This window comes from Bubalus kerabau, chromosome 19 (assembly GCF_029407905.1).
Source record: "Bubalus kerabau isolate K-KA32 ecotype Philippines breed swamp buffalo chromosome 19, PCC_UOA_SB_1v2, whole genome shotgun sequence".
Lineage (NCBI taxonomy): Eukaryota > Metazoa > Chordata > Mammalia > Artiodactyla > Bovidae > Bubalus > Bubalus kerabau.
Genome location: NC_073642.1, coordinates 64,773,803 through 64,801,068, shown reverse-complemented (window position 1 = coordinate 64,801,068; position 27,266 = coordinate 64,773,803). Strand labels below are relative to the sequence as shown.

Here is a 27,266-nt window from a genome sequence, read left to right as displayed (position 1 = left end):
TCTATTTTCCATTATTTCAGAAATAGGTCTGAATCAAGCAGAATATATTTGCTGTAACGAGAGTCAAGATAATTTGAAAAAATATGTATATACATATATATTTATGATTTGGGCTGGTCCAAATCATAACAATATTAATATGGCACTCTCTCTGCTCTCAGAGGCTCACGTTTTTTGTAAACAATGCCCTCATGGCATTTTGAGTAAGAGTTGATCTTAAAAAAAAATCTCATATTTAGCTTACCCGAACTTTTGAGAAGCTTGCTTTTTTTTCTGCTGGAGGAATCTGAAGGCATTTGTCAATTTTTTTTTTTGAAAGGCCTACGGAAAAGGTAACAAATTCAACACTTGGGAACTCAAAGCCGCTGCCAGTCCTGGACAGGAAGGTTTTCTTATGTGCCTGAACTTGCTCGTTGATTTCTCAGACGTCCATTTATAACAGTTCTAACAAGATAGAATCTGCCTTTGAATATCTGTAAATACGGGTAAAGATCACAATCCCGCACACATAATGGTCCAAGACTGAAGAGGCAGATTCTCGTGTTTGATTAATATTTATGTTACCGGATTCCTTTACAAAAAGAAAGAAGAAACACTAATTATGGGTGTGTGTTCCAGGGGCCCCGTCCTGGGTCTGTGCAGTTCCTTTAGAGAGATGTCCATTTCGGGATTTTTGGAGACAAGGTGTGCGTGGGGGGCGGGGGCGTGGGGTGACTGTTCAGGTTTTGCTTGCGAGACAGGTAAACGTGGAATTGGTGATTTAATGGCTGTCACAGGGAGGGGGAGGCCACCTTGTTTCTGTTTTCTTTATTTTGACGACTCAACAGTGAGGAAAATTATGAGTGATTTCTCCCTCTCGATTTCGGTTAAGGTTTGGGGCAGAGTGGTGGAAGGTTCTCGTTCAGAATCCTCAGAGTGAGCCCACAGCACCCCGAGTCCTCATCCTCCTCTGGTGGACACACACCTTTCTGTGTCCAAGTGGCTGGTGGGCTGCCTTTGAGGCATGTTGTTCGGAGCCGTGGGACAGGTCTGCAGGGCCCAAGTGGCTAGCCTTGTCATGTGTGGAAGCTTTGCTTGAGAATGAGGGATTTTGTGGGTTGGATCGTGTTGAAATACCCGTGGAATTGGTAGCCGGAGGGACCCAGGGAGGCCTCCTCCAGAGGTACATTAAGCATCTTCAGTGTTACTACTTTGAGCAATCTAGATTTTCTTAGAGGGTTTTCTAGGAGCGTGGCCTCCAAGGCAGCATCTGACTCTGGGTCAAACTTGTCTTTGCCCTGTGCTGATGTGTGCAGGAACACCCCTGATGTAGAGACACAAACACCTACAGGGCTGAAATGGGTTTGTTCTTAAACAACCCAGGGCGGACCAGTTCATCTCTTCATTTCTTCATCTGTAAAATGGGGCTATTCCATTGTTTACACTCCTGCCTCCGTCCAGATATGAAAACACACCATTCTGGAGGAGTGAAGTACAGTAATTGCTGATTGCAAAGACATCATGAAAATGTCGATTGTTTTTGTTTAATCCACGGGGGCAGGGTGACTAATTTGCAAAAGGGAAAGGAACCAAACAGCTACTTGTGTAGCCTGTCATTCTCTACCAGGGGAAGGAATTAGGGGGTTGAGGAGGGCTGTGAGGGGCAGGACTTGAATTTCCAATTGAGGGACCTGATAGCAATAGGAGACCCCTTTCCTCATCTTCTTTCATTTTAAGGAGCTGCCCCCTCTCCCTCAGCTCCTGGTTGTTGTTGGGGGCTGCCATGTGACTCAGAAGCCTAGTACAGAGCTGTTGTCCTTGACCTGAGCACCTCAGAAAAGGTGTCTTTCCTGATATTCTGTGTCTAGCTCCAGGAGAGGAGCGTAAAGAGAGTGTAGATTTGGGTTGGGGAGGAGTGCATACAGCAGGCAGCCTGTAAGTGCACAGTCTTGCTTGGTGCAGGTGAGGAAAGTGCTCGGTGCAGACTGGTGAGGAAATTCTCGGTTTGCTATGCCACTGCATTGCAAAGCTAACAGAAATTGGCATTTATGCCCACTGAGCACACAGCTGGCTCCCCTGAAATGGTACCTTCACAAGGGAAATGGGAGGCCCACGTGTCCTGTTGGGGCTTCCTCTTACATTTTTGTTGTTTTTCTTTCCGTGAGGCTTTGAGTCTTTTTTCCAGCAAATCCTGAATGACCTGAATTCGATTTTTAATAGGAATCACCTCTGGCAATGCCCCAAACCTCTGGCTTTTTAAGTTTGCTAGTTGGAAAATACCAATGCTTTCTTGGTATATCTGGTTGGTTCCCTCCAGGAGGACCAAGACCCCAGACTTGAGGGTGGGATTGTGGGGAGTGTGGCACTCTGCTTTCTCCACGGGGGACCTAGTGGAGCCCTGGTTCCCTGGCATTGGCGTGGGAGCTGGAGTTGGGTGGCGGGGGCATGGCAGATCGCGTAGCCTGTGTTGGTGCAGGCTTGGAGCCAGAAGCTGGCTGGTGCTCCTTAATTGAATACAGATCTCAGTCAATTCCACGTGGGCATGCAAGGGTGGGCAGCGAAGGCACTGATATTTCCCCTTGGACTTGGAAGCCCAGAACCCCCCAACCCGGAGGGCTTCCTCTCTGGTCCCTGCACCCAGCTCACCTGGTTTGCAAAAGAGGAAGGCAAATGGGTGGCTGGGTGGGGAGGGGGGCGGTGTACAGGATCGTGCTGCACCCGTGTAAATACTGTTTGTATGAACTGTGTCTTCTCTCTTTTGTTAGTGGCAGCTCGTTAATTAAGCAGCGGATTACTGCTGCCTTCTTTTGACACATGCGTGTATTTTGGGGCAAAAAGAGTCTTGTTCTTCTAAAACTCTGAACGAAACTATTCAGAAAGTCCTCATCTATCCTGGGTTCCGGGCTGCGCCCCCTGCGCCCCCCCTACCCCGTCTTCTCTCTGTCCCCCACTGTCCCCCTCCCTTCCCCCCACCCCCTTCCTTCAACCCAAGTGGGCTCGTAGTTGCGTGGAGGACAGACGCTAAGCACAGCTAAATAAATCATGTTTACGCTTGGCGTTCTTGGGAGTGAAAAATCTGTTGGCTGTTTTTACTTCCTTATTTCTCAGCATTTGCTTCCTACCTGTTTTTGAGCACATGCCCAGAAATAGTAGTTTTCTCAAACGAGGGGATAATGCCAGCCAGCCTCTCTCTCTGCCAAGGAAGCTGCTGCATTTTGCAAAACAGAGTGACGTTTTTTAAGTGACACTATTTTTTTTTTTTTTCCTCCCCAAAGAAATTAGGATGTAGACTGAGGGTATTAAAATGCACTTTAGGGAAGGCGGGGGGCGGAAAAAACCCCACCCAGTCACTCCCACCCCACAGCATGGGGACCTGCGGCTAGCAGATTTAGAAAGGGTCTCACTTTTGTTCACACTTGGCCGCCCCAGGGGCCAGAGGCAGCCAGTGGATGGGAAGGGGCTGTCTCGGCCTGGAGAGCTGAGACAGGTTCATTTCAGCCCCAAGACTTAATTTTCTCTGCCATTTTGGATGATGTGGTACACGATTTTTTTTTTCCCCCCTGTTTTCGGGTTGGTTCTGTATCTGTTTAGTTTCAGAGGCCTCCTGAGCAGTGCTGGTTGTGATCACCCTCAGGTTGTAAGCTCGAGTCTGGTCCAGGTTCGGAGAGGGGAACTTGTTGGGATTCTAGCTAAACTATCATTGTTTATATAGAAGAGCAGCCAGGGAGGCGTCCCTTCCTCTGGGTTTTTATCCACGGTGCTGTTTGGTCGGTCTCTGAAAAGTCATTTTCACCGTGTGAGGCTGTTCGCTGGGCAGAGAGTTACAGCCGAATATATTAACTACAGATTTTAAAAAATACAGTTTTTTTTTTTTTTTTTTTTAAGTTTCAAAATCAAAACAGTGGTACAGAAATGTTGGGTGTTCCTGCCAGGAGGCGAGGCTGGCCTTATCAAGGAGTCTTTGCAGTGAATTCAGTCTGAGTGCAGGACATCGGCTCTGCTTCAAAGACAGCCGAGGGGGAAAAAAAAATGACAACAAAATCAAAGTCAGCGTGCTCTGATTTCCCCCCAGTTTCTAATGGGAATACTCTGCAACAGAAATGATATTTCCATTGAGGACCGCATTACCGGTTTCTTTAATTACATTAAATAGCGGTGTAAACCTCAGCTGAGCGTAAACCCCTGTTAGAGCGGCACTGCGAGTGAGGCTAGATTGAATCGCAAGGAGCAATGTTACTGGTGTTAATGTGCTAACAATCTTTATTAAATTAATCCTGCGAAGTGTTAATTTTTACAAATTTTGTTGTGCACACACTGTACGTCACCGTTGGTGTGTTGGGAGAGGAAAATGATTTCGTGTCAAAAAGGAAGTAAGAAGGTGGCTGTCAGACGGCTCCCTTAGAAGAGAAATTTGTGATTTTCGCCATCAAATGCTACCTGCGTTGAAAGGAAGGCTCACAATATGTATGTGAAATGCCATCTACATACAGAAAACTCAGTTAAAGGGAACTACTTTGTTGAAAGTAATTACAGGCTTGTTCACGTTTTAGTCGGTGACATTTCAGACTTGGCTTAGAAACATAAAGAGGCCATAGAAAGATTTTGTTCTTACGTGATGCAAAGCATTGAACCTCACATTCTATATGTCCATTAGCAAAAGGTAAAAAAGAAGTGAAAGGAAAAAAAAATAGACTCAGTCAGCAACAAATGCAGTGGGGAGCTGGGGTTTTATTACAACAGTAGAGATCAATTGCATGTAACTCTAATAAATAGAGCTAAAACCAGAAAAGGCATTTTTGCTATAGCAGGTTTAAAAAAATTTTTTTAAATACAATTAGATTTTTCTGTTTTTTTTTTCCCTTTCCCTTACTCCTTCTCTTATTCCCTTCCTTTATTATTTATTGTTTTTTAAGCATTCCACTAATCGAGTTAAATTTCTAGTCCTTATAAAACAAGGAACTCTGCTGGCCCTTGTGGTTGCGTATTCTCTTACTTCCCAGGTAGAGAATTTTGTGGTCTGATCATAAAAAGAGGTTGATGATGCCTGTGTGTGCAAGTGCGTGCTCAGTCGTGTCCGATTCTTTGCGACCCCATGGACTGTAGCCCGCCAGGCTCCTCCGTGCATGGGATTCTCCAGGCAAGAATACTGGAGTGGGTTGGCCATTCCCTTTTTCAGGGGATCTTCCTGACCCAGGGATCAAACCTGCATCTCCTGCATTGGCAGGCGGATTCTTTACTATTGAGCCAGCTGGGAGGTTCACGATGCCTACCTTCTTCAAACCCACAACTCCATCTGCACCTGCTGGTCCCTTTGCCTGCCCGCTCCTCTGGACTGAGTGATCGTGGGAACCTCCTTGCTGGGCGCTGCGCTGACTTGAAGTTCTTCTCATTGGTTGTGCTGCTTTGTTTTTGTTCTTAACTTCTCTGGGGCTCTCACAGTTCAGACTCGGTCCTTGTGATGCCATCGTGTACTCTGTGCATGGCAGAGCCGGTGCTGGAGTTGGTGGGATCTGCAAACCACGACCACCCGTGAGCTCACCAGTTTGTGAACGAGTGTCGGGATTCAGTATTCCCAGGATTCCCTCACGTGCCAGGCCCAGTGGATGCTGATGCAAAAGATAAACATGCCCTTAGTTGAAAACCCACTGTAGGCACCAAATCTGAAGAATCACTTCCTGGCTTACTTCCCTTCATGTGACATGTGACTTCTGCCTTGGCTGTGGATTCCTCCCCACCCCTCCCCTCCGCCTAAATGAATGGGGACGTGTCTAAGGCCTGCCTGGCCAAGCTGGTCATTGGACCCTGGCCATCAGGGAAACAGTCACAGCGTCCTGACCCCAAGTCCCAGATTCTTCCTGCTTGAAATCCGAATGATCTAACTGGTTTCTGATTTCCACATGTAGACTGAGCTTTTTGGCCAGGGTTGCTTTGTGAAGATACGTGTAGTCGACTGTTTGTGGCTCCTGATGCTGCCCAAGAGAAAATTGCTGGAGGCTCTTGGATGTGTTGTGTTTCAGGGCAGAAGCCGCTAAAGATGGAAGCCACTGCCCAGCTTCTGATCAGAAGGCCCAGATCAGGGGGAAGGGGACATTCCTCTGCTAGGTATTGGTCGGCTGTTTTTGCTGGCGAGACTCATAGAATCTGTCAATTCGGGTTTGTCCTTGGCCTCTGTAGTTTGCATGGAATACATGCAGACATTTTAACATGTCCATGTTGCTGATGTACGCGTGCGTGCATGTATGCGTGTATGTATAATCTCTCTATAATAGATGTGCATGCATACATTTTTCTAGCTAGTGAGACACATGGTTTCACCTTCTGTTGTCCCCAGGCCTGCCCATTCCAGGATTGTGGGTCCTCCTTTGGCCGACCCTTCCTGCTGAGGTCACCCCAGAGGATTCATACCTGTTTAGCTGTGTGTGGCTGGAAGCTATGGTACACAGGCCTCACCCCCCAGTTGGAGGTCAAGAGGTTGTCTTTACTGGCGTGCCAGCAGTTTGGAGAGCTCCACAGATTTCTGCAGAAGACAGCAAAAGGAGAGTCTAAGCTGTGTGCTCTCTCCTGCTGGTGCCCACTGGGGGCTGGCCTGGTCAGCCCCGAGTATTTGGTCAGCTGCCTCTGTCTTACCCCGAATGGTCCTCAGGGTGTGGTTCAGCCTGCCTCCCCAGCAGTGCCTGAAGTCTCTTTTGTCCCTCACTGGGCCCTTTGGAAGGGCCATCGAAGGTTCTGGAATTGGTGATCTCAGCTCACCAATCCTTGACTCAGGGCGTGGGAAGGGTTTTGTTGCCCGGTATATTTTAGCAGCTGGCATCTTGCGGAGATTGGGATTCGAGGCATTGGAACAGTTGCTTTTGGACCTGGCGGGGGCGGGGGCGGGGGGAACCATGTGCCTGCTTCTAATTGCAAGACGCAGCTGCTGGGGGGGGGGGGCGTGTTCCCTTTTTGAGCCCTGATGGAGGGAAGACAGCGAGCTTGGTGGTGGGTTTGGGGGGCATGGTTGTTCCTGTCCTCGCTTCTCCTTTTTCTGGGGTGCGGGGAGCAAAAATAGTTGAAGCGGGTGATTCAGTGTGTCGGATTTCAGGAGCGCACGGGGAGGGCGGTGGGGGCGCGCACAGCGGGAGGCTGCCTGGCTTGGGGTGTCAGGAGGGCTGTGCTTCTGACCTCCTCGCAGAGGCCGGGTCTTCTTAAGAATGTGCGGGCAGGTCACTGTGGGCTCCGAATGGTCTCTGGATGGTCCTTGGGGGAATGGCAGTGGACGGGGCCTTAAGCCCAGAGATGTTCTTGCAGGCTCCTCCCTCTCTGCTGCCTGGCATCGGGTACCCACGGTTGTTCCTCTCTAAGCCTGGCCCGACCCAGGCTGCGATGAGGGACTCCAAGCAGCCCCTTCCACTTGCATTGGGATTCCCACCTCCCAGCCAGGTAGAGGGTGGCTGTTTGCAGCACGGGGCCCCAGTAAAGGCCAAAAGGGATGGGAGCTATGGTTTTATGCCCCTCCTGGAATGACCCTGAAGGAACGCTTGAAACATAGCTGTGCACACCCCATAAGACTTCATTTCTCCCTTTCCTTGCTTCTTTTCTAAAGGATACTTACCCATGTATCCCCAAGCCCAAGGCCATGGCAGCCAGGACTCCCTGATGGGTGTTCAGACTCGCGTGACTAAATCTGAATCCAGTAGTGGGACCTGGGACTCCCCAAGTGCCAGCTCCCATAGAGGGTTTCCGGGTCCCCCAAACGCTCTGGTGCAGTGACCCAGCCGTGCCTCACGCCCACTCACCCAGGGCTGGGGACCTGACCTTGGGCTTGCAGGTTCTCATGGTGACTTACCGCGTCCACTTCCCTTTCTGCTTTGACTTACTGTTACATATTTTATAATGAAATGCAGAACGAGTTCTAGTCTTTGCTGGTTCCCAGAACTTGGTTATTAAAAACTAAGAAAAAGACATGAAATAATACCTGTAGAGTGAAGGAATTTATTTTCTGAGTACCCCTCCCCGGGGACCCATATAGCTCTGAAACTGAGTAACAAAGACTGCTTAGGCTCTGTCTTGTCTCGTCCCCCATCTCTGCCACTCCCCCACTCCCTGCCTCCTCCCTTGTTCCTCCCCAAAAAGGAAGACAGAGAAAGAACACAGAGGATGGGAAAGCTAGGGCTTGTCGGGTGAGTACCCGCTGCCTGTCTCATTTAAGGTAGCACTCTGCTTCTTTCAAATAGGAAATTGCCAAAATGGATGTCATCGGCTGCTAATTAGATGTATTTTAACTGCAGGATCGTTTTACCAGCTAATACCCTTATTATGTGCTTCACTGTGAACCCATGGTGGAGCTGTTAAAATAGGAGCCTGTGGCCCTGGCAGACAGCTCAGGGAGGCTGGGGGATCCATGAAGCCCTTTCCCTCTGTGGCCCCATAGGGGCCACGCCGGACTCCATGCTGGAGTCTGAGTCCACTCGCCTCCCAGAGAGGTCCCTATCTTCCCCAATGACTACCTACCTTAGGTGATTTGACCAGGGCCTCAGTAGAGGAGGCCCTGAGCTCTCCGGGTGCCTTTGGCCTCGAAGCAATAAATGACCACGTGCTGTAGATAGACCTGGCGACCCCAGGCTGTATCCCTGCCACGGGGTGCCCCAGACAGGCAGGCCAGAACCTCCAGCACTGAGTTTTCAAGTCTGAGCTGGCCTCCCTCCGTCTTCCCTCTCTACCAAACTGGACCAGCGGCTTGCTCAGTTGGGTCCGACTCCTTGCGACCCCGTGGACTGTAGCCCACCAGGCTCCTCTGTCTGTGGGAATTCCCAGGCAAGACTACTGGTGTGGGTTGCCATTTCCTTCTCCACTACCTAACCGGAAGGAGTCCCGATTCCCCATCAGGGTTGGAGGGGGGCTGGGCTAGGACCAGAACCAGGATTCTTCAGTGAGAGCGCAGCATTTGACTTCCTGTGGTTCCTCTTTCTTTCTGTCTCCCCTCGACCCCCTCTGCCCTGCTTAATACATAGCTTTTTTTTTTTTTAATCATCCTTAAGACAAAGTAGCTGGCAAAATATTGAAGCGATCCGAAAGAAATGTTTTTATTTGCCCGTGTGCGAATTGGGTTATCTGCCTATCTTGTTTATGAAATTCGGGGCTGCCTTTCCTGCAGTCTGTTCGCCTCTCAAATCTTTCCCGGCTCCCATTTCCATATTTCTGCGTGCATGTTCTTTGTTAATCACTTGGCAAGTGCTTATTTGAATATTAAAAATTTCTTTAATCATCAAAGGCAGGAGCACAGTCTCATGAATATTCATATTTCCCCCTCCTCAGACTGGTGTCTCGTTCATTACCCTGCAGTAAAAGCCAAACAGCCATCAATCGCCCTCATTATAGGCTCTGGCGTTGTGATTGGCTGCTGCTGCCCAGAGCTTTTTTTTTTTTTTAATTTTTTTCCTCTTCTCCTATGAGCTGTCTTGTACCTGCCAGCAGCAGCCCCCCCCACCTCTAAAAAAAAAAACAATCAACAATGCAAGAATAAATTTCTCTGGTTGAAAAACAACTCTGCAAACTTGTCAAACAGTCCTCATGGTTTGCTGCCACTGAAGTGGCCACCAGCGCTACCTACCCCCACCTGCAACAAAACAAAACAAAACAAGAAAAGCAAACCAAACAACCAGGAAAAAAAAGTGTGTGTTGGGGGGGGGGGCGCAGAGAGAAATTAAATAAATAAATAAAAAGGAAGAAACTTGAGCCTCAGAGATGAATATTTGTCAAGAGAGTTGACGTAAGTCTCATTTGCATAATGACTTTGTACTTCTGCATTAATAAAATTTGCATATGAAGCCATGTTAATTACTCCTGATCATGCTTTTTGCATTCATGCATAGTAATTTTCTCCGACTTGTGAGAATTAATGTCTTGGCATGGGGGGAGGGGGCGCGGGGACTGTCAGGTCTCCTTGCCAGTGGTCCGCACTCACACACACTCGCTCCCTGTCTGTCTCCCCTCCTTGATCTATGACTCATTTTTGCACTATGGGTAGGAGTTCTTGGCTTAAAAAATGTATCAATTGAAAGGCAGCAGTAGGGAGAAAAATATACATCTCCTGCACCCGTGTATTCTACAGCTCCTCTTTGCTAGCTAGAGATCTGTAATCCTCCCATGTGGGAGGGGATACGAGGATGCAGCGATGGGAAAAAGGCGAGCCTTCGCCTCGAAACCAGGCTGGGGCTTTTCCAGGCAGTTTTTTGTGTCTGCCTCGGTCGGTGTGGGCGTGTTTGCTGGGTACTGCGCATGTGTGCGGAGTGAGGGCGGAGGACCATCTGCAGGGCCCCCCTCCAGAAGGGACATGGTCACAGACTCCCCCACTGGAGGGAGGCGTTCAGAATCTCCCAGATTTGAAGCTTCGGAAACGTTTTAGAGGTCCTGTTTCTGGACATTTTGTCCCTCCTTGTATGCATGGAGCGAGAGTCCCAGCCCTCTGGGCTTTGTGGTTTCGGACATCCAGCCTCAGTTTCCTTGTTTGTGGACAGGAGGCATGTGATAGCCATCTGATAGAAAAGCTGCTGGGCTTCAACGAGATGACATGCGCAGCCATTGTTGGCTTCTCTTTCCTTTAAGGAAAGTGAACTTCCACGACAAGGAGTGCAGCCAGCAGAGGCCTTATTTCTAAGCCACCTTGGATCCCTCGTAAAGCCGAGATGGCGTCTGGGCGTCCCTCCACCGCATACCTCGGTGCACGTGTGTCTCTAACAGGTCCAGAGGGAAGCCGGCCTGGACCTCAGAAGAAAGCGTCTTTTTAAAAGGAGTGACTTGCAGGGCTTTGTAGGGGGCCTTCGCTGCCAGGCTGTAGTGGAGGTGGTGGTGGTGGTGGCGCAGGGGGGGCAGAGGGAGTTAGGGAAAGTTCCAGAACAGAAAATAAATGAATGATAGTGACGGTTACTGGGTGTTTACTGGCAGCCTGGCTCTGGCCAGGCGTGTCCTGACCTTCCTTAAAAGGCGAGGCTCTGAGACGGTGACTCAGCCCGGGTCACGCGGCCGGGAGATGGCAGGGCAGAAGCCGGACTCCGAGGCAGCCGGGCCTCTGCGCTCAGCGCTTGCTCTGCCCGCCTGTAAGTGCATAGTCTGGTCACAGGGTCTCGAGTGCTCTGTCCAGGGCATTCTGGATTCCCTGGCTGCACTTTGCGAGGTAGCTACGCCCAGGGCTGGGAGGTGGTCTGGGACAGATGCTGTGGCCAGTCTTCATGTCGAGCTTAAAAAAAAAAAATTGAGATAAGGTTCACATAATGTAAGATGCACCAGTTTAGGGTGCGCAGTCCGTGATTTGGAGTTTGTTCACAAGGCTGTGCAGCTCTCAGCAGTCTCTGATGCCAGAGTGTCTCCATCACCCCCAGAGAAATCCTGCGCTCTTTAGCCCTGACGTCCCTCGGCCCATCCCGCTGCAGGCCTATGACAGCTACCCCTCTCCTTTTCCGTCGTCTCCCCGGATTTGCTCTTCTGGACACTTCCTGTCATCATACAATAGGTGGCTCCTCGTATCATCTTTGGCTTTTGCAGCTTCAGAAAGAGGCTGTTTTGGAGTTCCGCCTGTGGGCAGGGTTCTGGTTTAAGCTGGTCTGGGTGGGATAGGGGGACCTCCCCCAGGGCAGAGGGGTCTTGTGAGAGCACCCTGGGGGGCCTCTATGGGCCGATTAGAATTGGAAGCCCCCTCACCCTTGCTGCGCCCTCCTCTGCCTCCATGAAGCGGCTCCTCGGAGCAGGTGGACTTCTAGGAGGCCAGAAGTCTAATCAGGTCACCCGGGAGCCCCTCTGGGGGCCGGCCCGGCCCCCCGCCCCCATCTGAGTTGGAGGATGACTTTGCCTGTAGACTCTGGCCTCCCGAAGCCCGACCTTTCCAGAAGGAGAGGGGTGTGACTGGACCTGCTCTTTGGTCCTTCCTCCCAACCACGGACACACAGGCTCTGCTCCCTTCGAGCCTGGGACTGGACGCTTGTTACCTGGATGCTCCAGCTGGTTTTCTCAGCCGTGGGAAACGGTGGTGGCTTATGTGCTGTGGCCTCACCCAGAACCTGGGGGCCGGAAGTTGTTCTTTGCAAGCTCTGGAGGCCCGACTCAGCCCAAACACGCTCTGGCTTCCTCCCAACCCTCATGACCCTGCCTCTCAGGATCCTGGGGTGCCCTGGTCCCCCCATCCCTGCTGCAGCACCCTCCTCACCCCCCAGAGGAGGCAGGGCACTTCCACACTTTGGAGACACTCCAGGTTCAAGTCCAGACCTCCCCAAGCCTCGGTCTCCCTCAGCCCCACCCCCTAGATTGGAGGTGGTCTTCTCTGTGGAGCGGGGTGTTCGTGGTGAAGTGAGTCCAGCTCCTTGGGACAGGTGCTTGGTACAAAGCCACCGTGCCTTCCGTGGTGTGAGGGCAGGTGTGGACAAGGATGAACGTGCTGTCTCCAGCGCCGGGGAGTTTCGGGCAAGGGTCGGGCAGGGCAGGCTTCTGGGAGGAGGCCGGGGACACTGGTTTCAGATCAGGTGACCTTTCTTGAGGTTCCTGCATCAAATCTGGGGCACGGCCTTCTGCTCCGCATTTGTGGCTGGAACAGCACACGAGGTCTTGGCCACACCTTCCAGGGCTGTCATGGGCTTGTAAATGGCTCGGCCCAGAGCCTAGCCTAGCACACGGTCCTCATTGGCCCAGAAGGACTGGGTGTTGGTGTGGGTGTTAAGCTCTGGCCTCTTGGCAGGACATGTGCAGGCGGTCTTCACATGCTCTGATACCCCTGGTCCAAGATAATACCTGTTTTGGAGACCCAGGAGGTACTGAGAAAGAGCCCTGGTTCTGGAGCCAGACAGCCAGCAGGGTTTTGGTGGGTCTGGCTGCCGCTGTCTGCAGTTTTCTGCGGTCATGTCATCAGTTTCCTGGTCTGTGCAATGGGTCTGCTGAGCCCTGCCCCCAGGGCATGCTGGGAAGCTCCCTCATGATGAAGACTGGCAGGCTGCTGGCTTGCAGAGGGTTTGCAGGGCTCTGTGGCTCCCTCTTGATGGCTGTAGAGTGGGCACATCCCCACCCCCCTAGACCCGTGTGGGGCACAGAGCAGCCTGTGGGTGAGGGGAGCGTCCCTGGCAGAGCCGGCCCCGGAGCCCAGCTGCCCGTCATCTTGTTGATGTTTTCCTTTTGTTTCTCTGATGCTTCCCCGCTCAATTATTTACCCAGGGAATTTGGGCTTCTTCACTTGTGGTTTTGGCAAGGGCTTCACACAAATGTTTTGCCCTGGTGGTCTCTTAGCCATTTAAGATAAACGGCCAAATCAAATGCAGGCCTTGCCGGGGAGCCCGGGCTAGCTGTGGGGCTGGGCGGAGACCGGCAGGCCCCTGGCCGGGCGTCGCGGCTGTCAGAAACGGGGAGGTGTGAAGAGGGGGTGCTGAGTGGTGCCAGGGCTCTCTGGGGCGAGGCGGGGGACGGGGCTCAAAGCCTTTGAAAAGACCTTGGGGCTTGGGTGCTGTGTGTTGGTGTCAGTTGCTCTGGGCTGGAAAGGGCACCGGCTGGCCTTCCTCCAGGCGGGAGGCTGGGCAGTGCCCAGGTGCTGGGAGGGGACCACCTGGGGGTGCCCCAGGCTTGCACAGACAGCCCATCCTGACAGAGCACACAGTGGCAGCTTGGGACTTCCTGGCTCTTCCAGAGGGGGTGGCCCAGATGTGGGGGAAAACAGATCCCCCAGTGGAGTCTGCTCCGGGACACACCAGAAACCCCCACCGGATACCTTCCCGGGATCAGGGGTCCTGACGGCCCCTGGGTGCCCCAGCCCCGGCGTTAGACCTCCCGGGGATGGGAGTCTGGTACCCATATGGCAGCTGTAGCCTCAGGACCCCGTCAGGCCCCGCCCACTTCCCTGACCCCGCCCCCAGCACTGGCTGCCCACCCCCACCCCGCCCCCATGGCAGGGGCTGGCACCCTGCACCCCTACCCTGCAAGGGCGGCCTGCAGCCCTCTCTGCCCCGGGCCCCGTTCCTTCCACTCCCCGAAGCCCTCGCACAGTCCAGGGTCCGACTGACCAGCCTTTTCTATTGTTTTCTCTCCAGGGCCGTGCAGGCCTGCCCAGCTGCCAGCGATGGCCCCCATAGCTGCCACCTCCTCCCACCCTCACCCATCCGCGATTACTTCGCCTCTGCGCGCCCTGGGCGCTCTGCCGCCCTGCGTCCCCCTGCCGTGCTGCAGCGCGCTCCCTGGCTCGGGTGACGGGACTCAGGGTGAGGGTCAGACGGAGGCTCCCTTTGGATGTCAGTGTCAGTTGTCAGGTAACCGACCGCCGCGGTGGGGTGGGGGCGGGCTCCCGGGGGTGCGGGGGTGCCGTGGGCAGGGCTGTCGGCTGCCTCTCTCGCAGGTGGGCTGGGGCAAAGGTGTGGGGGCCCAGGGGAGAGATGCCAAGGCTGATGACACAACTCTACACCGGTGCCCCGGTCCCCATTGGTCAGGAGGTCCTCCCCCCGAACGATGCCTCCTCCCCTTCCGAGATCTCACTCCCAGTCTCCAAATTTCATCTCTTCCGGCTGTTTAGCTAAAGTTTAATTGGATAACGCTCAACATCTGAGGTTTTCTTCTGCCCTCGCCACTGCTCTCCCCACTCCAGCCACTACCCCCGGCCCCCGCCCCGCCCCTCCCTCCAATACAAGGTCAGGAGATGATCCTTTGGTTGTCTGTGTACATCGCCGGAGCCCTCCAAAATGCTGAGTTTCTCTTTGCGAGAATATGTTGCCCATTAACTTTTAGAAAAAAGTTTATCTGGAGGAGCCTTTTAGCTTCGGCTCTGGGAGGGAGTGCAACATACTGGGGTGTGCGGGGTAAGGGGGGCGGCGCCCACAGGGCAGGGGGCGGGGTTGGCGTAGCCACCTATTATACAGATGGGCAGACAGGGCAATGCAGCTACTCGACCTGTGCTGTGTTACCTCCCTTCTCCCTCCACAAACAAAACCCAAACTCTTGTTCCGGCATGGGGTTCCTGGAATGTGCAGGCGGGGACCCCTCATCCCAGCCTCTCCTGCTTAATATCTCAGCAGAGCCTGATGTAAAAGACACTGAGGCTGCAGGAGCCTTGATGCTGATACAGACATGGGTGGTGGCGGGTGCCCCGCAGGGACCAGGAAAGGACAGGGTGAGTGCCCCGCCAGGGCAGGTTCCGTGTGTCCCTGCTTTGGCACTAGGCATGTTGCTGGCTTTCTCTTGACTCGAGCACTGAAAAAGAGACTTGTGTTTTTTGGGGGGCAGGTTTTACTTTTAGCTGAAGCTGTCCCAAGGGGTGGCCCCTGTTAGAGACGCAGCTCTGCAGAGGACCATGGGCAGCCCAGCCCCAGGCCTTCCTGCTGGTGGGATGGTGGCCTGAAGCCTTCAGCACCCCTTCCTGTGACAGATGCTGATGTCATAGGTACTGGGCTTGGGTCCTGAATGCACAGAGCAGAGACTGAGTCACCCAGGAAGGCATCTGCACAGTTTGCAAAGAGGGCGGCTCCCTGTCCCGAGCCGCCCGGGTGCCCAGGGCGATGGGGCATTCTGTCCTAGCTCCGTGGGTCTGTGCTGTGACCCCTGCTTGCTGAGTGCAGGGCACCTGCTCCGTCCTGGTGGCCGCGTGGCTCTCTTGACTTCCCGTAATTCGTGCTGCAGCTGTTGGGCGGGGGGGTTCTACTGTTGACGGTCAGCCTGAGTGTTCATGACTGGACTCGGTCAAGTTGGTGCAGGAACAGGCTCTCCCTGGCAGTGGAGTTGCCTAGGGCTTGGCTCAGCCTTCCGCTGTGCTTAATCTCTGGCTCTGCTTAGAAGCTATGGCTGAGTGCGAGTTAATTAATCCCTTTTTACAGATGGGAAAGCCAAGGCTCAGGGGTGGGGGGGCCAGTGGCTGGGCCCGGGCTGCGACCTGGGATTTGCCACCAGGCCGTCTCCCAACAAGGCCACCCCTCTTTCCGCTGGGCCGTGGCCCCTCTGCCGACGTCCTGGGGAATGTTCTTACTCTGTCCCGCTCAGCCACAGTGCAGCCCGCTTTCCTTGCAGGGAACATGAACTGAGGGCCTACTGTGTGCTGCCTTGTGCTAGGCATGTGGTGTGCCTTCTTGAATTTAATCCTCACAGTCACCTTAGGAGGTAGCTTTCCTGCTCCCACTTTGTGGATGAGCCCCGTAGATGTGAGGTATCAAGGCTCCCATTCATGCGTTCACTCATTCGTTCACTCATTCTTGTGCAAACTGAGGTGCCGTTGGCGGGTCCCAGCCCTCCTGTAACTTTTGCAGTGTGATGGGCCAGGTGGTGGAGCGGGAATGGGGACCAGAGGGAGGGGCTGGGAGGGCAGAGGTGGGCTTTGATCCCCGGCCGCCCATCCTGCACCCGCTTCCCCTTTGGCCTTGGCCCACCTGGTTCAGAGGCCTTCCTGGACTTTAGAACTTGATGCCATCAGGGCTCAGAACTTGGGAGCAGCCCCTGTGGTTGTTGGCAGTGCTGGGGAGGGGGGGTGAGGTGGGGCCGTGTCTGTCCCTTGGGTCCCCGGGCCTCTCCTCCTGGCCTGCTCAGGGGTCGGCTGTCAGCTTCGGACACTGCCCCGATCCCTAGTCCCGGTCTTTCCTCCTTGGGTCTGCGGTAATTAGCCTGGGTCAGGTTGTGCCATCATATTTTCAGATCAGTGTCAGTACCTGAAAAATATCCTATTCCAGTGGTGCTCGTCCCTTTGTGGCTTCTGTCCCTGGCACTGGACTGTTTGCTAAAGTGTTTTTAGTGCCTGTTTAATTAGTAGTTTGAATGGAGTCATTAAATTCCCAGTAACCCGTTAGGAAGAAGCGGTCCTCTGTAAAGACGGAAAGGGGCTGCCGTCCTTAACTTTGTTTTGTCCCTTTTTGGATCAGGATGCACTGAACCTCTCTCTTCAAATTAATATGGGAAACCCCGGTGTAACCGTGTTCACCCAGGTTAATCGCATGCCTGTGAATGCATTCGAGGTTATTTATAGGAGGATGAGATTTTATGGGGGCGAAAACCACACAGGTGTGTGTGTGTGTGTACCTTTCCCTCTGGGAGCATCCTAAACAGCCCTGCCTCTCAGGACCCCAGTGCCAGACCTTCTGATCGTCACAGGAAGGAGAAGGGACTAGGGGTCCCCTTTGCTTTATGCCTGTTGACTTGGGGGTGTTCCTGGAAACTGAAATGTCTTCTCTGGGAAATTCCACATACGAACTTCTCCAAGGTGCCTGGGGAGTCAAAGGTCTGGGGCTCTGGTCCGGGCCCTGACTCCACCTGGCTGGTGACCTTGAATAAGTCATTTCCCTTCTCTGGACGTCAGTTTCCCCTTCTGGCCTTGCCAGGTGGCGCCTGTGGTAAAGAACCCGCCTGCCAATGTACGAGATATAAGAGATGTGGGTTTGATCCCTGGGTCGGGGAGATCCCCTGGAGGAGGGCATGGCAACCAACTCCAGTATTCTTGCCTGGAGAATCCCTTGGACAGGGGAGCCTGGCAGAGTCGGACACTACTTAAGTGACTTAGCATGCATATATATATATATATATGTTTGTATGTGTGTCCGACTCTTGTGACCCCATGGACTGCAGCTCTCCAGGTTCCTCTGTCCATGGGGTTTTCCAGACACGAATTATGCACTGGGTTTCCATTTCCTTCTCCAGGGCACTTTCCCAGACCAGGGATGGAACCTGTGTCTCCTGCATTGGCTGGCAGATTCTTTAGCACTGAGCCACCAGGGAAGCCCATGTGGTCCATGCTGCTGCTGCTGCTGCTGCTAAGTTGCTTCAGTCGTGTCCGACTCTGTGCGACCCCATAGACGGCAGCCCACCAGGCTCCCCCGTCCCTGGGATTCTCCAGGCAAGAGTGCTGGAGTGGGTTGCCATTTCCTTCTCCAGTGCATGAAAGTGAAAAGTGAAGGTGAAGATGCTCAGTCGTATCCACTCTTCGCGACCCCATGGACTGCAGCCTACCAGGCTCCCCCGTCCCTGGGATTTTCCAGGCGAGAGTACTGGAGTTGGGTGCCAGTGCCTTCTCTGCCTGTGGTACATGTGTAGCATTTAAAAGCAAGGCTCCTGTCTCATACTGATCTTCAGTTTCGATTCCTGAGATGCTGGGGTTGCCTGTGTGGGATTTGGCTAGGGTTCCCGAGGTGGGGCTGGGGTTTTCAGAGAACCACTGGGTTTTGGACTCCCAAAGCTTTCCCTGTTCTGAGGCTTCCATGATGGGGAGGCAGTCATTAGAGAGAGTATCAGACTGCAGAGTGAAGACTGCTTTGTCCTGTATGGCTGTGTGACCTTGGACAAATCATTTCTACCCCTCTGCCTCAGTTTTCTCACCTGTAAAATGGGGTCATTGAAAGCGTGTTCTGAAGTTTGGATGAGGTCATGCTCGCCAGGTGCTGAGAACAATGCCTCTTGCTGAGCGAACCCTCCAGACATTCTGATTCATGCACAAGCAGGATGAGTCTCACATCATTATATCATTACCTGCCTGGCTCCATTTGGAATCTTACTTGAAGCTGGATCCCTAGTTTCCATTCTTAAAGGCATTTAGCCTCTTGGCTGGCTCAGGCGGTGTACCAGATTTGGGAGGTGGTGAAGGAACCGAGAAACTTCATTGCATATTTAAAAGCCGCAAATGGTCATCAGCCACAGTGATTAATACATGCACTTGGTGAAGTTCAAGGTCTCCAGCAAGAACACACAGGATCCCGGCTCGGGGAAGTGAAGTGTTTGGATTTAATAGAAGGAGTCAGTTGCAGTCATTAGTATATGCTGAAATCACAGGGCAATCTTGTAAAGTTAAATTCAATTTACTTTTCTACTGAAATTGTGCTTGCTGTGTTATTTAACCAGTCTGGGGTTTCTTGGCATGGGTTAAAAGGACAATAAAGATAAAAGAATACCTGTAAGTAAATAGTAGGGTTTCACAGTAGAATCTATCGTTTTTCTCCTCCTTCAATTATATCCCAGTGTTCATTTTGTGTTGGTTTTTATAACTGGAGCCTTCCAATGGGACGCCGTGAAGGAGACCACCCTAGCTGTGGAAGCTTGATGCAATTAATACAGTCTGTCTGGAAAGTGGCCTTATTTCTGGAAGTTTTATGTTAATGATATGGTCTGCGCTTTGCACATTTCATACTAGAGCGAGAAGCAAGCCGTAGTTTCATTTCGGACTGGGTTTGATTAACACCGGAGGATCAGTGGGCAGCCACAGGGCGACGTGGACCAAGATAGATGGCAGTGCTCATCAGGCCCCCGCTGGGGCACCGCCTCCATTCTGGGGCGGGGGTGGGTGCAGAGGCACACTGCTGGGGCATGGGGGCCTCCATGGAGACCTTGGAGGGAGGCGTGAGTATGGGATGAGGAAGAGAAGTTGAGTGTGGGTGCACGTGTGTGGACAGAAGCCCTCTGTCCTGGAAGGTTCCAGACACACCCTTGCCTTTCTCCTGATTCTCGCTGCAGAGTCACGTGCCTTGTGGGGTCTTTCTGGGCTCACCAGGTCCCAGGGGCCGTGGGGGGGTTGGCTCACTGTTGGAGGAAGGGCTCTCAGGGGAGTTATTAAAAATGTAAAGAGTCATCTGTATGCCCTGCGCTGATGTCTCCATCACTGGAGGGGGCCGGCTATCCCTCCGTCAGTGGTGACTGGCGTCTGCTCCGGTGTCTGTCTGCCGGCTTCCTGGGAGCTGCATGGCTTCCCCGGTCAGAGGAAGCCGCCCCTCCAGCCTGGTGGAGGTGGCCAAGGGCAGCAGGGCTTGAGTGGACTCCAGGGAAGTCCCCTGTCCCCCAGAGCTGCAGACCCAGATCTCGACGCCATCAGGCATCAGAGGGGGTTTGAGGGCCAGGAGGGGCCCGTGCTGCCTAGTGGGGGTCTGGGGCACCTACTTGTGTGACTGTCCTTAGATAAAAGGGGGGTCCCGGCAACATCCCCAAGTGGAGACCGCTGCACTGCCTCGCCAGATTCCACTTGCCTCTCCGAGCCGGCCCTTCAGACGTTCTGAAGGCAGAGCTAAATCAAAGAATTCTGTTCAAAATCCGCACAAGATGTTGCTGTTTTTCTGCTCTGACAGGAGAGGCATTTGGAAGTGCAGTTCCTTTCTTTCTTTCTTTCCCTTTTTTTTTTTTTTATAGCTGTCTTAAAAAGGAGTTTGGCTGTTTAGCACAGCTGGTGCTCATTACATTATGCACTGGCAATAAAATAGCATGTGTAATTAATTTTTAATGCAGCGCTGGGTGCAGCGCTTTAAAGCTGTTAGTGGATGAGAAGGACCAGCACTGGCCACCGACATCACAGATCTCAGAGCAGGGCGGCCACGTTCTGCAGCTTGAAAGGAAATCCGAACGGGGCGGAGGAGGCTGGGCGCCCTCTGCATGGATGGACTGGCCCAGAAATGGGTCTGCCTCCAGTGACCTGAAGACTTGAGTTAATTTTTTAATGATCTGGGACCAGGGGTTCTGAGAGATCATCTTACCCAACCTGTTCATCGTCCGGAGGGGGGACACCGAGGTATAGATGGGGGAAGAGGCCACAAGATGTGTGTGGCACAGCTCTGTCCTTCCCCCAGCCTCTGCCCACTAGACATCACTGCCCCTCTTGAGTTCATATTGGAAACTGGAGAGGGAAACTCATCATCTAGCTGAAGCCACGTGATACGTGCAGTTAGATTTGGCAACTGCTAGAATTTTTGTTTTGGGGAGCCCTGACCCTAGCCTCTTGGACCCCCAGTTTTGCCACCTGTGGTGGGGACCTGCGTCCATGCATCCCAGCTTTGAGACTTTCTGTCGTTGTCCTTTGATTGCTGGCTGCCCTGTCCCTTCTGTGGCTCATCTCTTCTGTGGCATGGATTTATGCTTGAAATTAAATGCCATTGTGGACACACATTGGTGGAAGCGCTGCAGGCATCGTGGGAGGCTCCAGAGACGGAACTGTGCTCGTTCCTTGTTCTCAAGGTGCGCTGGTGTTACTATGTGACCCTGGGCTAGCCGCTGGCTTTCTCCAAGCCTCAGTTTACCTATCTGAGAAATGGGAACCCTAGAAGTACCCACTCTTCATCCCTGCCTTGGAGGGTCCCCTGATCGGCCTCCATCCTGGGGTGGCCACAGCTGATTGCCAGCATGTGGGGAAGCACAGACAAAGGGAAGTTTGGGGGGCAGGAAGGAGAAGCCTGGCCTTGGGTGCTCCGTACCCCGGTGACTTGGTTGCCATCTCTTTGAACGTCTGTCCTGGTAGGTTTTCTTAGCAGGAATGAAAGAGGAGGAAGGCCCAGTGCCATCACTGCCCCTAAGACTTGCCACTGTGTCTCAGGGGCCTGACAGGACCCAGCACCTTTCTGGGCACCGTGCGTACCTCACTCAGGCACCCATCTTTGTGACACCTGGAAGGAAAGGCAGCTGCATCCTTTCTGTTTTGCAGGTTTTTTTTTTTCTCTTTAATGTGACATGTGGGATCTTAATTCCCCAGCCAGGGATTGAACTTGCAGCCCTCTGCAGTGGAAGTGCAGCGTCTTAACTGCGGGGCCACAGGGAGTCCAGCCCCATCCTTTTGCTCATGAGGATACTGGGGCTCAGAGAGGCTGCGCAATGCACCAGGGCTCACACAGCACACAAAGAGCCGAACTGAGACTGGAACGTGGATCTGGCCCACCCTGGAGTCGTGTTCTTGGCTGTCCCTCCAGCTTTGCGTTGTTGGGCCGCTTGGTGGCTCAGAGGCAGGCAACAGAAAGGCAGGTCACCCATGGGAAACCAGGTCACGTTTGGATATGGTCCTGGGAGAGTCCCCTATGTCTTCCTTCCTCCGCGGGTCATGCCGCTGCCGGATCTGGGCTGGACATGGAGGTCCAGGAATGAGCGCCCTGGGGTCTCTGCCCTGGAGGACCTCACAGTGGTGGTGGAGGTGGACAGACACTGGGAGGCACACTCTCCTTAAGGCCTTTCTCTGCTTGAGGGAAATTACGCAGCTGGGCTCGTGGAAGCTGGGAGGGTCTCGGAGGACCACTGGGGTTCTCCTTGTGGAGGTGAGGTGGGGTGGGGAACAGACTCCTTCCCAGGTGTGGCCGGGTGACAGATGTGTGCGTGGGCATCCCACTGACCCCATGAGCCCCCCTGTAGCCCCAGCTGGCCCCCAAGGGGTCCGACTTGTTAGTGACTTATGAAAGCACAGAGTATCGAACCCTCAGACCCTCCATGGGGAAGTTTTGACATTGAAGATGAGGCCTGGAGTGTGGGGGAAGATTGTGTCATCAGATTGCCTTTGAGTTCCTTCATGTGCTGGGTTGGCTTGGAGCCCCTTCTCAGTCTTCCCAGCGCTTGAGTTGGCCCAGACCTCTGGAGCTGGTGGACGCTGAGACCCCACAAAGGCGCAAGCAGACTGAGGCACACGTGGAGTGCGATGCGCTCCTGTTTTTGCACGTGGTTTCCTGGAAGCAATTTCTCCTCCAGAAGAAACCCACTTTCGTCATCCTTATAGCTGGAGGTGTTCATGGCTGCTTTTTTTTTTTGGTAGGGGGAGCAAGATGTCCTTGACTTTTCAAACCCGAGGGCCGGGCGGGGCAGAGGAGGGACTGCGTGCTGTACATATTTCACAATCAAACCAAAATCGTCTAAACCATGAAATAAAGTTTATCCAAACATAATCAGGGCTGGCCAATTTAATCCAAAAAGCAGTGGGAAGAAACCCTTGGCGGGCAGGGGTCCCTCTGTGGTGTTCTGCCACCCAGCGTTGTACCGGTGGGGGTGGGGGGGTGGAATCTGTAGCCTGCCCGAGGCGCCCACCCCCTCCTTGGGGGCGTTATTTAATAATAATCTGAGAGCCGGGGTGGGGGATGACGTGTGACCATGTGTGTGGTCGGGGTGGGGGAGGCGACCATGGTGAGTTCCTCTCCCTTCAGGGTCCTTACATGCAGCAGGGGGCCATCAGGTCACGGCCAGGTCATCATTTCTGTGTGTCCCTCCCCCCCCACTCCCCAGCCTCAGGCTCTCTGCTGGGGGCCTTCCCACACACTTAAGCATCTCTCTTAGGAAGGTAACCTACTCTGTAGGTCACCCGTGAGGTGACCTTGACCAGAGAGGTGATTTGACTTGCCTCACATAGCACAGCTGCCAGAGGGCAGAAGTGGGATTTGAACCCAGGTCCCCTTGGGTGTGGGGGCCACACGCTGTTCTCCCTTTCTTGCTCCGGACTGCCCACCCCTCTGGCCTTCCACCTGGCAGGTGTGAGGGAGAGGGGCAAGGTAATGAATCAGGGGAGCCGCTCGGGGCTGGGCCGAGCCTGGGCCGATTGGAGGACCTGTGTTTTATGGTTTCAGCACGAGGGGTCAGAGGGCTCGGGAGTTCTTCTCCAAGGAGTTCAATGCAACAATGGAGTCACTCCCTGCAGAGATGGGAGCAGTTGGAATCTTCCTAAGCCCAGACATTTTTAATGATGGCCTTTTGTTCATGAGAGGTGAGGAAGGGCTGGTGGGACCAGCCCTCGGCGCCTGAGTCGGCCTTGGAGCTGTGTGTAACCAGTGTTTCCTGATGCAGGCGCCCTCTTCGTGAATTTCCCGCTGTTTTATGAACCAGCATCTAGTTTTTTCTTACTTCCCTGGTGGCTCAGTGGTAAAGAATCCGCCTGCCAATGCAGGAGATGCAGGTTCGATCCCTGGGTCGGGAAGATCCCCTGGAGGAGGAAATGGCCACCCACTGCAATATTCTTTGCCTGGAAAACTCCATGGACAGAATAGCCTGGTGGGCTCCAGTCCATGGGGTTGCAAAAAGAGTCGGATGTGACTTAGTGAGTGAGCCGGCATGCACAATTCTGTCTTGCTTTAACAGCAGGGAAACCATGGCCTGAGGACCCACTGTGTGCTCGGGCTGCATACAGTCGTCTCCACCGATTCTTTCTCACAACAGTGTGAGGCTGTGTGTGTTGAAAATATTTTTTTATTATTGTGGTAAACGACACAAAGCATGAAATTTAGCATCTTAATCGTTTTTAGTCAAGTGGCATTAAGTCCGTTCACCTTCTTCTACTACCATCACCGCTGTCCATCGCGCGCACGTTGTCACCCCAGATCGAAACTCTGTGCCCGTTAAACGCTCACTGCCCATCTGCCCCGCTCCCAGCCCGCAACCACCTTTCACTCCTTCCTGTCTCTCTGAACTTGACCGCTCTGGGGGCCTCCCGTGAGTGGAATCATGCAGTACTGGTCTTGCGGGTCACTCAGCACCGTGTCCTCAAGCTTCATTCATGTTACGGCATGTGTTCGGATCACCTTGCTTTTTATTTATCCTTTTGAATTTTGCTTTACTTGAGTATAGTTGATTTACAATGTTCTCTGAGTTGTAGGTGTCCAGCTAAGTGGTTGAGTTGTGCGCATGCCTATACCTATTCTTCTTCTGATTCTTTTCCCATATGCGTTACACCTTCCTGTTGAAGGCTGAGTCATACTCACTGTGTGGATGGACCATGGTTGAGCCATTCATCCTGTGCTGGACACTGGTTTATTTCCACCTTTGGCTACTGTGAATAGTGCTTCTGGGAATGCGGGTGTGTGCGTAATGGTTGGAGACCCTGCTTTCAGGGTGGTGAGTACCCAGGGTGGAATTGCTGGATCACACGATAATTCTGCTCATTGAGGAAGCACCCACCTGTTTCCCACGGCGTCTGCATCCTCTTACACTCCCGCCGGCAGTGCTCAAGGGGCCCAGTATTTCCACCTCCTCACCCGTAGCTGACCATTGGGGTTTATAGCTGAGGACTCCAAGCCTCAGGGATGTGGACACCAGCTGGCCCAGGTTATGTGGTTTAGCAAACCTGAGAGTCCAGGCAGGAACCGGCCTCCGGACTCAGACTTGGTGCCTGCGGCTGTGGTCCTGGGCCAGTGTCTTCGGTCCCTTGGAGGGTCTCTAACGTCACTTGTAAAGGCTTCCCCCCAATGGCCCCATCTGCCCGGGTGCTGATTTTCAGCTGTCAGCTACGCATTCCGTATAATTCCGTTAGCTTGAGCCTTGGGGGGCAGATTTTGCAAATGGACAGTTTACACTGTCCTTTCTGCTGTGTCCTCAGGGTGTTGATTTGGGTTTAGGTCAGCAGGAAGAGTGTGTATTTAGGGTGGGGACCCTTGGGGGCCAGAGAGAGCCGGCTGGTGTCTGAGGGTCCGTGTGGCTCCTCTCTGAACCTCTCCGTCTGCAGGGGGTCATCGTCACACCAGCCTTGCTGGCATGGGAGGGGTTGAAGAACAGGCATCCTGAGCTGGACTATGGGCAACGCCCTGCGTCTGCTCCTCTGATCAAGAGGCCTCGGGTCCTTGTTAAAGGGGGAAGACTGAACATGTTAGTCTCTCAGTTGCATCTGACTCTTTGTGACCCTGTGAACTGTAGCCTGCCAGGCTCCTCTGTCCATGGGGATTCTCCAGGCAAGAATACTGGAGTGGGTTGCCATACCCTTCTCCAGGGGATCTCCCGGACCCAGGGATCGAACCTGGGTCTCCTGCATTGCAGGTGGATTCTCTTCCTCCTGAGCCACCAGGGAAGCCCTGGTGGGATAGGGTGGGGGTTATCATGCAGAGCTGTGATCTCTCTCTGTGGCCCTAGGGTTGCTGTAGCAAATGACCACAGTCTGGGTGCCTTCGAATAGCAGGAGTTTGTTATTTCACAGTTCTGAACGCTGCCAGTCCACAAGCATGGTGTCAGTAGGGCCGCGCTCCCTCCAAAGGGGAGAATATTCCAGCTTCCGGGGGATCCAGGCGTCCCTTGGCTTGTGGCCGCATCCTTCCTGTCTCTGCCGCTGTGGTCACGTGGCCTCCTCCTTGGGGATCTGTCTGCTCTCTGGGATAATTAAAACGAAAAGGGCAACTGTCATTGGGTTTAGAGCCCACCCGGATAATCTGGGATGATGTCATCTCACATCCTGAGCTTAATTCTGGCTACAGTGACCCTTTTCCCAAATAAGGTCACATTCACAGATTCTAAGGATTTGGTTAGAAACATCTAAGAATGCTTCATTTCAGGGGTGACCATGCAACCCATAACACGTCCCCTTCCTGGGTTGTGAGCCCCTCCAGGGCAGGAACCGCAGTTTGGTGCCCTCTGCGAACTCCCAATGCCTGGCACAGATTCAGGCACAGGCAGGGCACCCCCCCAAATGTGTGGTGGATTGAACTTGGAGCTGACCTTTAGTGGAATGACCACATGTTCCTTTCCCCAGGAGGCGATGATTCTCCGACAGGGTCCTCTCTGGACAGCACTCAGACCTGCGTGGTTTATGGAAGGCTGTGCGCCCCTTGCCCCCTGCCCCCCAATTCTGGCCTCATGCCAATTCAGAGCACACATATTAACAGAGGGGGTGGCTTTAAAAACTAGTCTGCAATGACTGTTATGAGAAAAAAAATTAGTAGAGTTGAATAGAACCTAAAAATAGGTGGACACATACTTGCCTATAATCTTATTATTATTTTTTTTAAAGAAAATACTATTATTTTTGTAAACTGGCTCTAAGAAGCCAGGAGTATTTTTAGTGTGCATCTTCTAAGACGTCCAGCGTCTTTTTAGGAAGATGCACCTGTGTGATGTCACCACGTCAGGCTGCAGGGGCCTTTGGAGCAAGGCGGGTCATGGGTGAGTGAGAGCGTCGGCAGCCCAGCCGTGTAGCCGTGCGTGTCTTTGCTGGGAGGATAGTCCCTGTGTGGCCTGACGGTGACCACACCTGGTCCACTGGGAGGACTGACGCTGATTCAGCTCTGGGACCAAGATGGTCAGGGCTGTGATAATCCGGGTCGGAGTGGACCTGCAGGAATCACCAAGACTAGAGGGAAAACGTTCCGTGGCTTTTTCACTCGGAGCCAAGCGTTGCTTCATGTAATTTTCTCCCTGGTTTTTCCCATTGCCTCTGCCAGGGTCCTGGGGCCTGGCACAGACTCCGTAATAGAAGGCCCTGAGTGTTTGTGCCTTGTTGTGTATTTGTGTGTATGTGCTTGTGTGTATGTGAATGTGTGTCATTGTGTGTTCATGGGTATGTGTATATTTGTGTACACGTGAGTGTTGTTGTTTAGTGCTAAGTCATGTCTGACTCTTTGAGACCTGTTGAACTGTAGCCCACCAGGCTCCTCTGTCCATGGGATTTCCCAGGCAAGAATACTGGAGAGGGTTGCCATTCCCTTCTCCAGGGGATCTTCCTGACCCAGGGATCAAACCTGTGTCTCCCGCATTGAAAGGCAGATTCTTTACCATCTGAACCATGTGGGAAGCCCTATATGTGAGGGTAGGTAAGTGTATACGTGTGTGTTTATATGTGAGTCTGTGTCTGTATGTGCATTTGGCTGTACATATATGTGTGTGTGTGTACATGTCTGTGCGCG

At 53.0% G+C, this 27,266-nt stretch overlaps 1 protein-coding gene across 4 annotated transcripts in view; it reads left to right on the top strand.

The window, feature by feature from the left end:
• Positions 1-27,266, top strand: part of BCL11B (BCL11 transcription factor B) — a 96,523-nt gene that overhangs the window by 26,443 nt on the left and 42,814 nt on the right. Inside the window, exon 3 of one of the 4 annotated variants that reach the window (XM_055555583.1) lies at positions 14,019-14,234. The exons of the other annotated variants lie outside the window; for them this stretch is intronic. Coding sequence (XP_055411558.1) covers positions 14,019-14,234 — 216 coding nt within the window. The remainder of the gene's footprint in view (positions 1-14,018; positions 14,235-27,266) is intronic. 4 annotated transcript variants of the gene reach the window in all.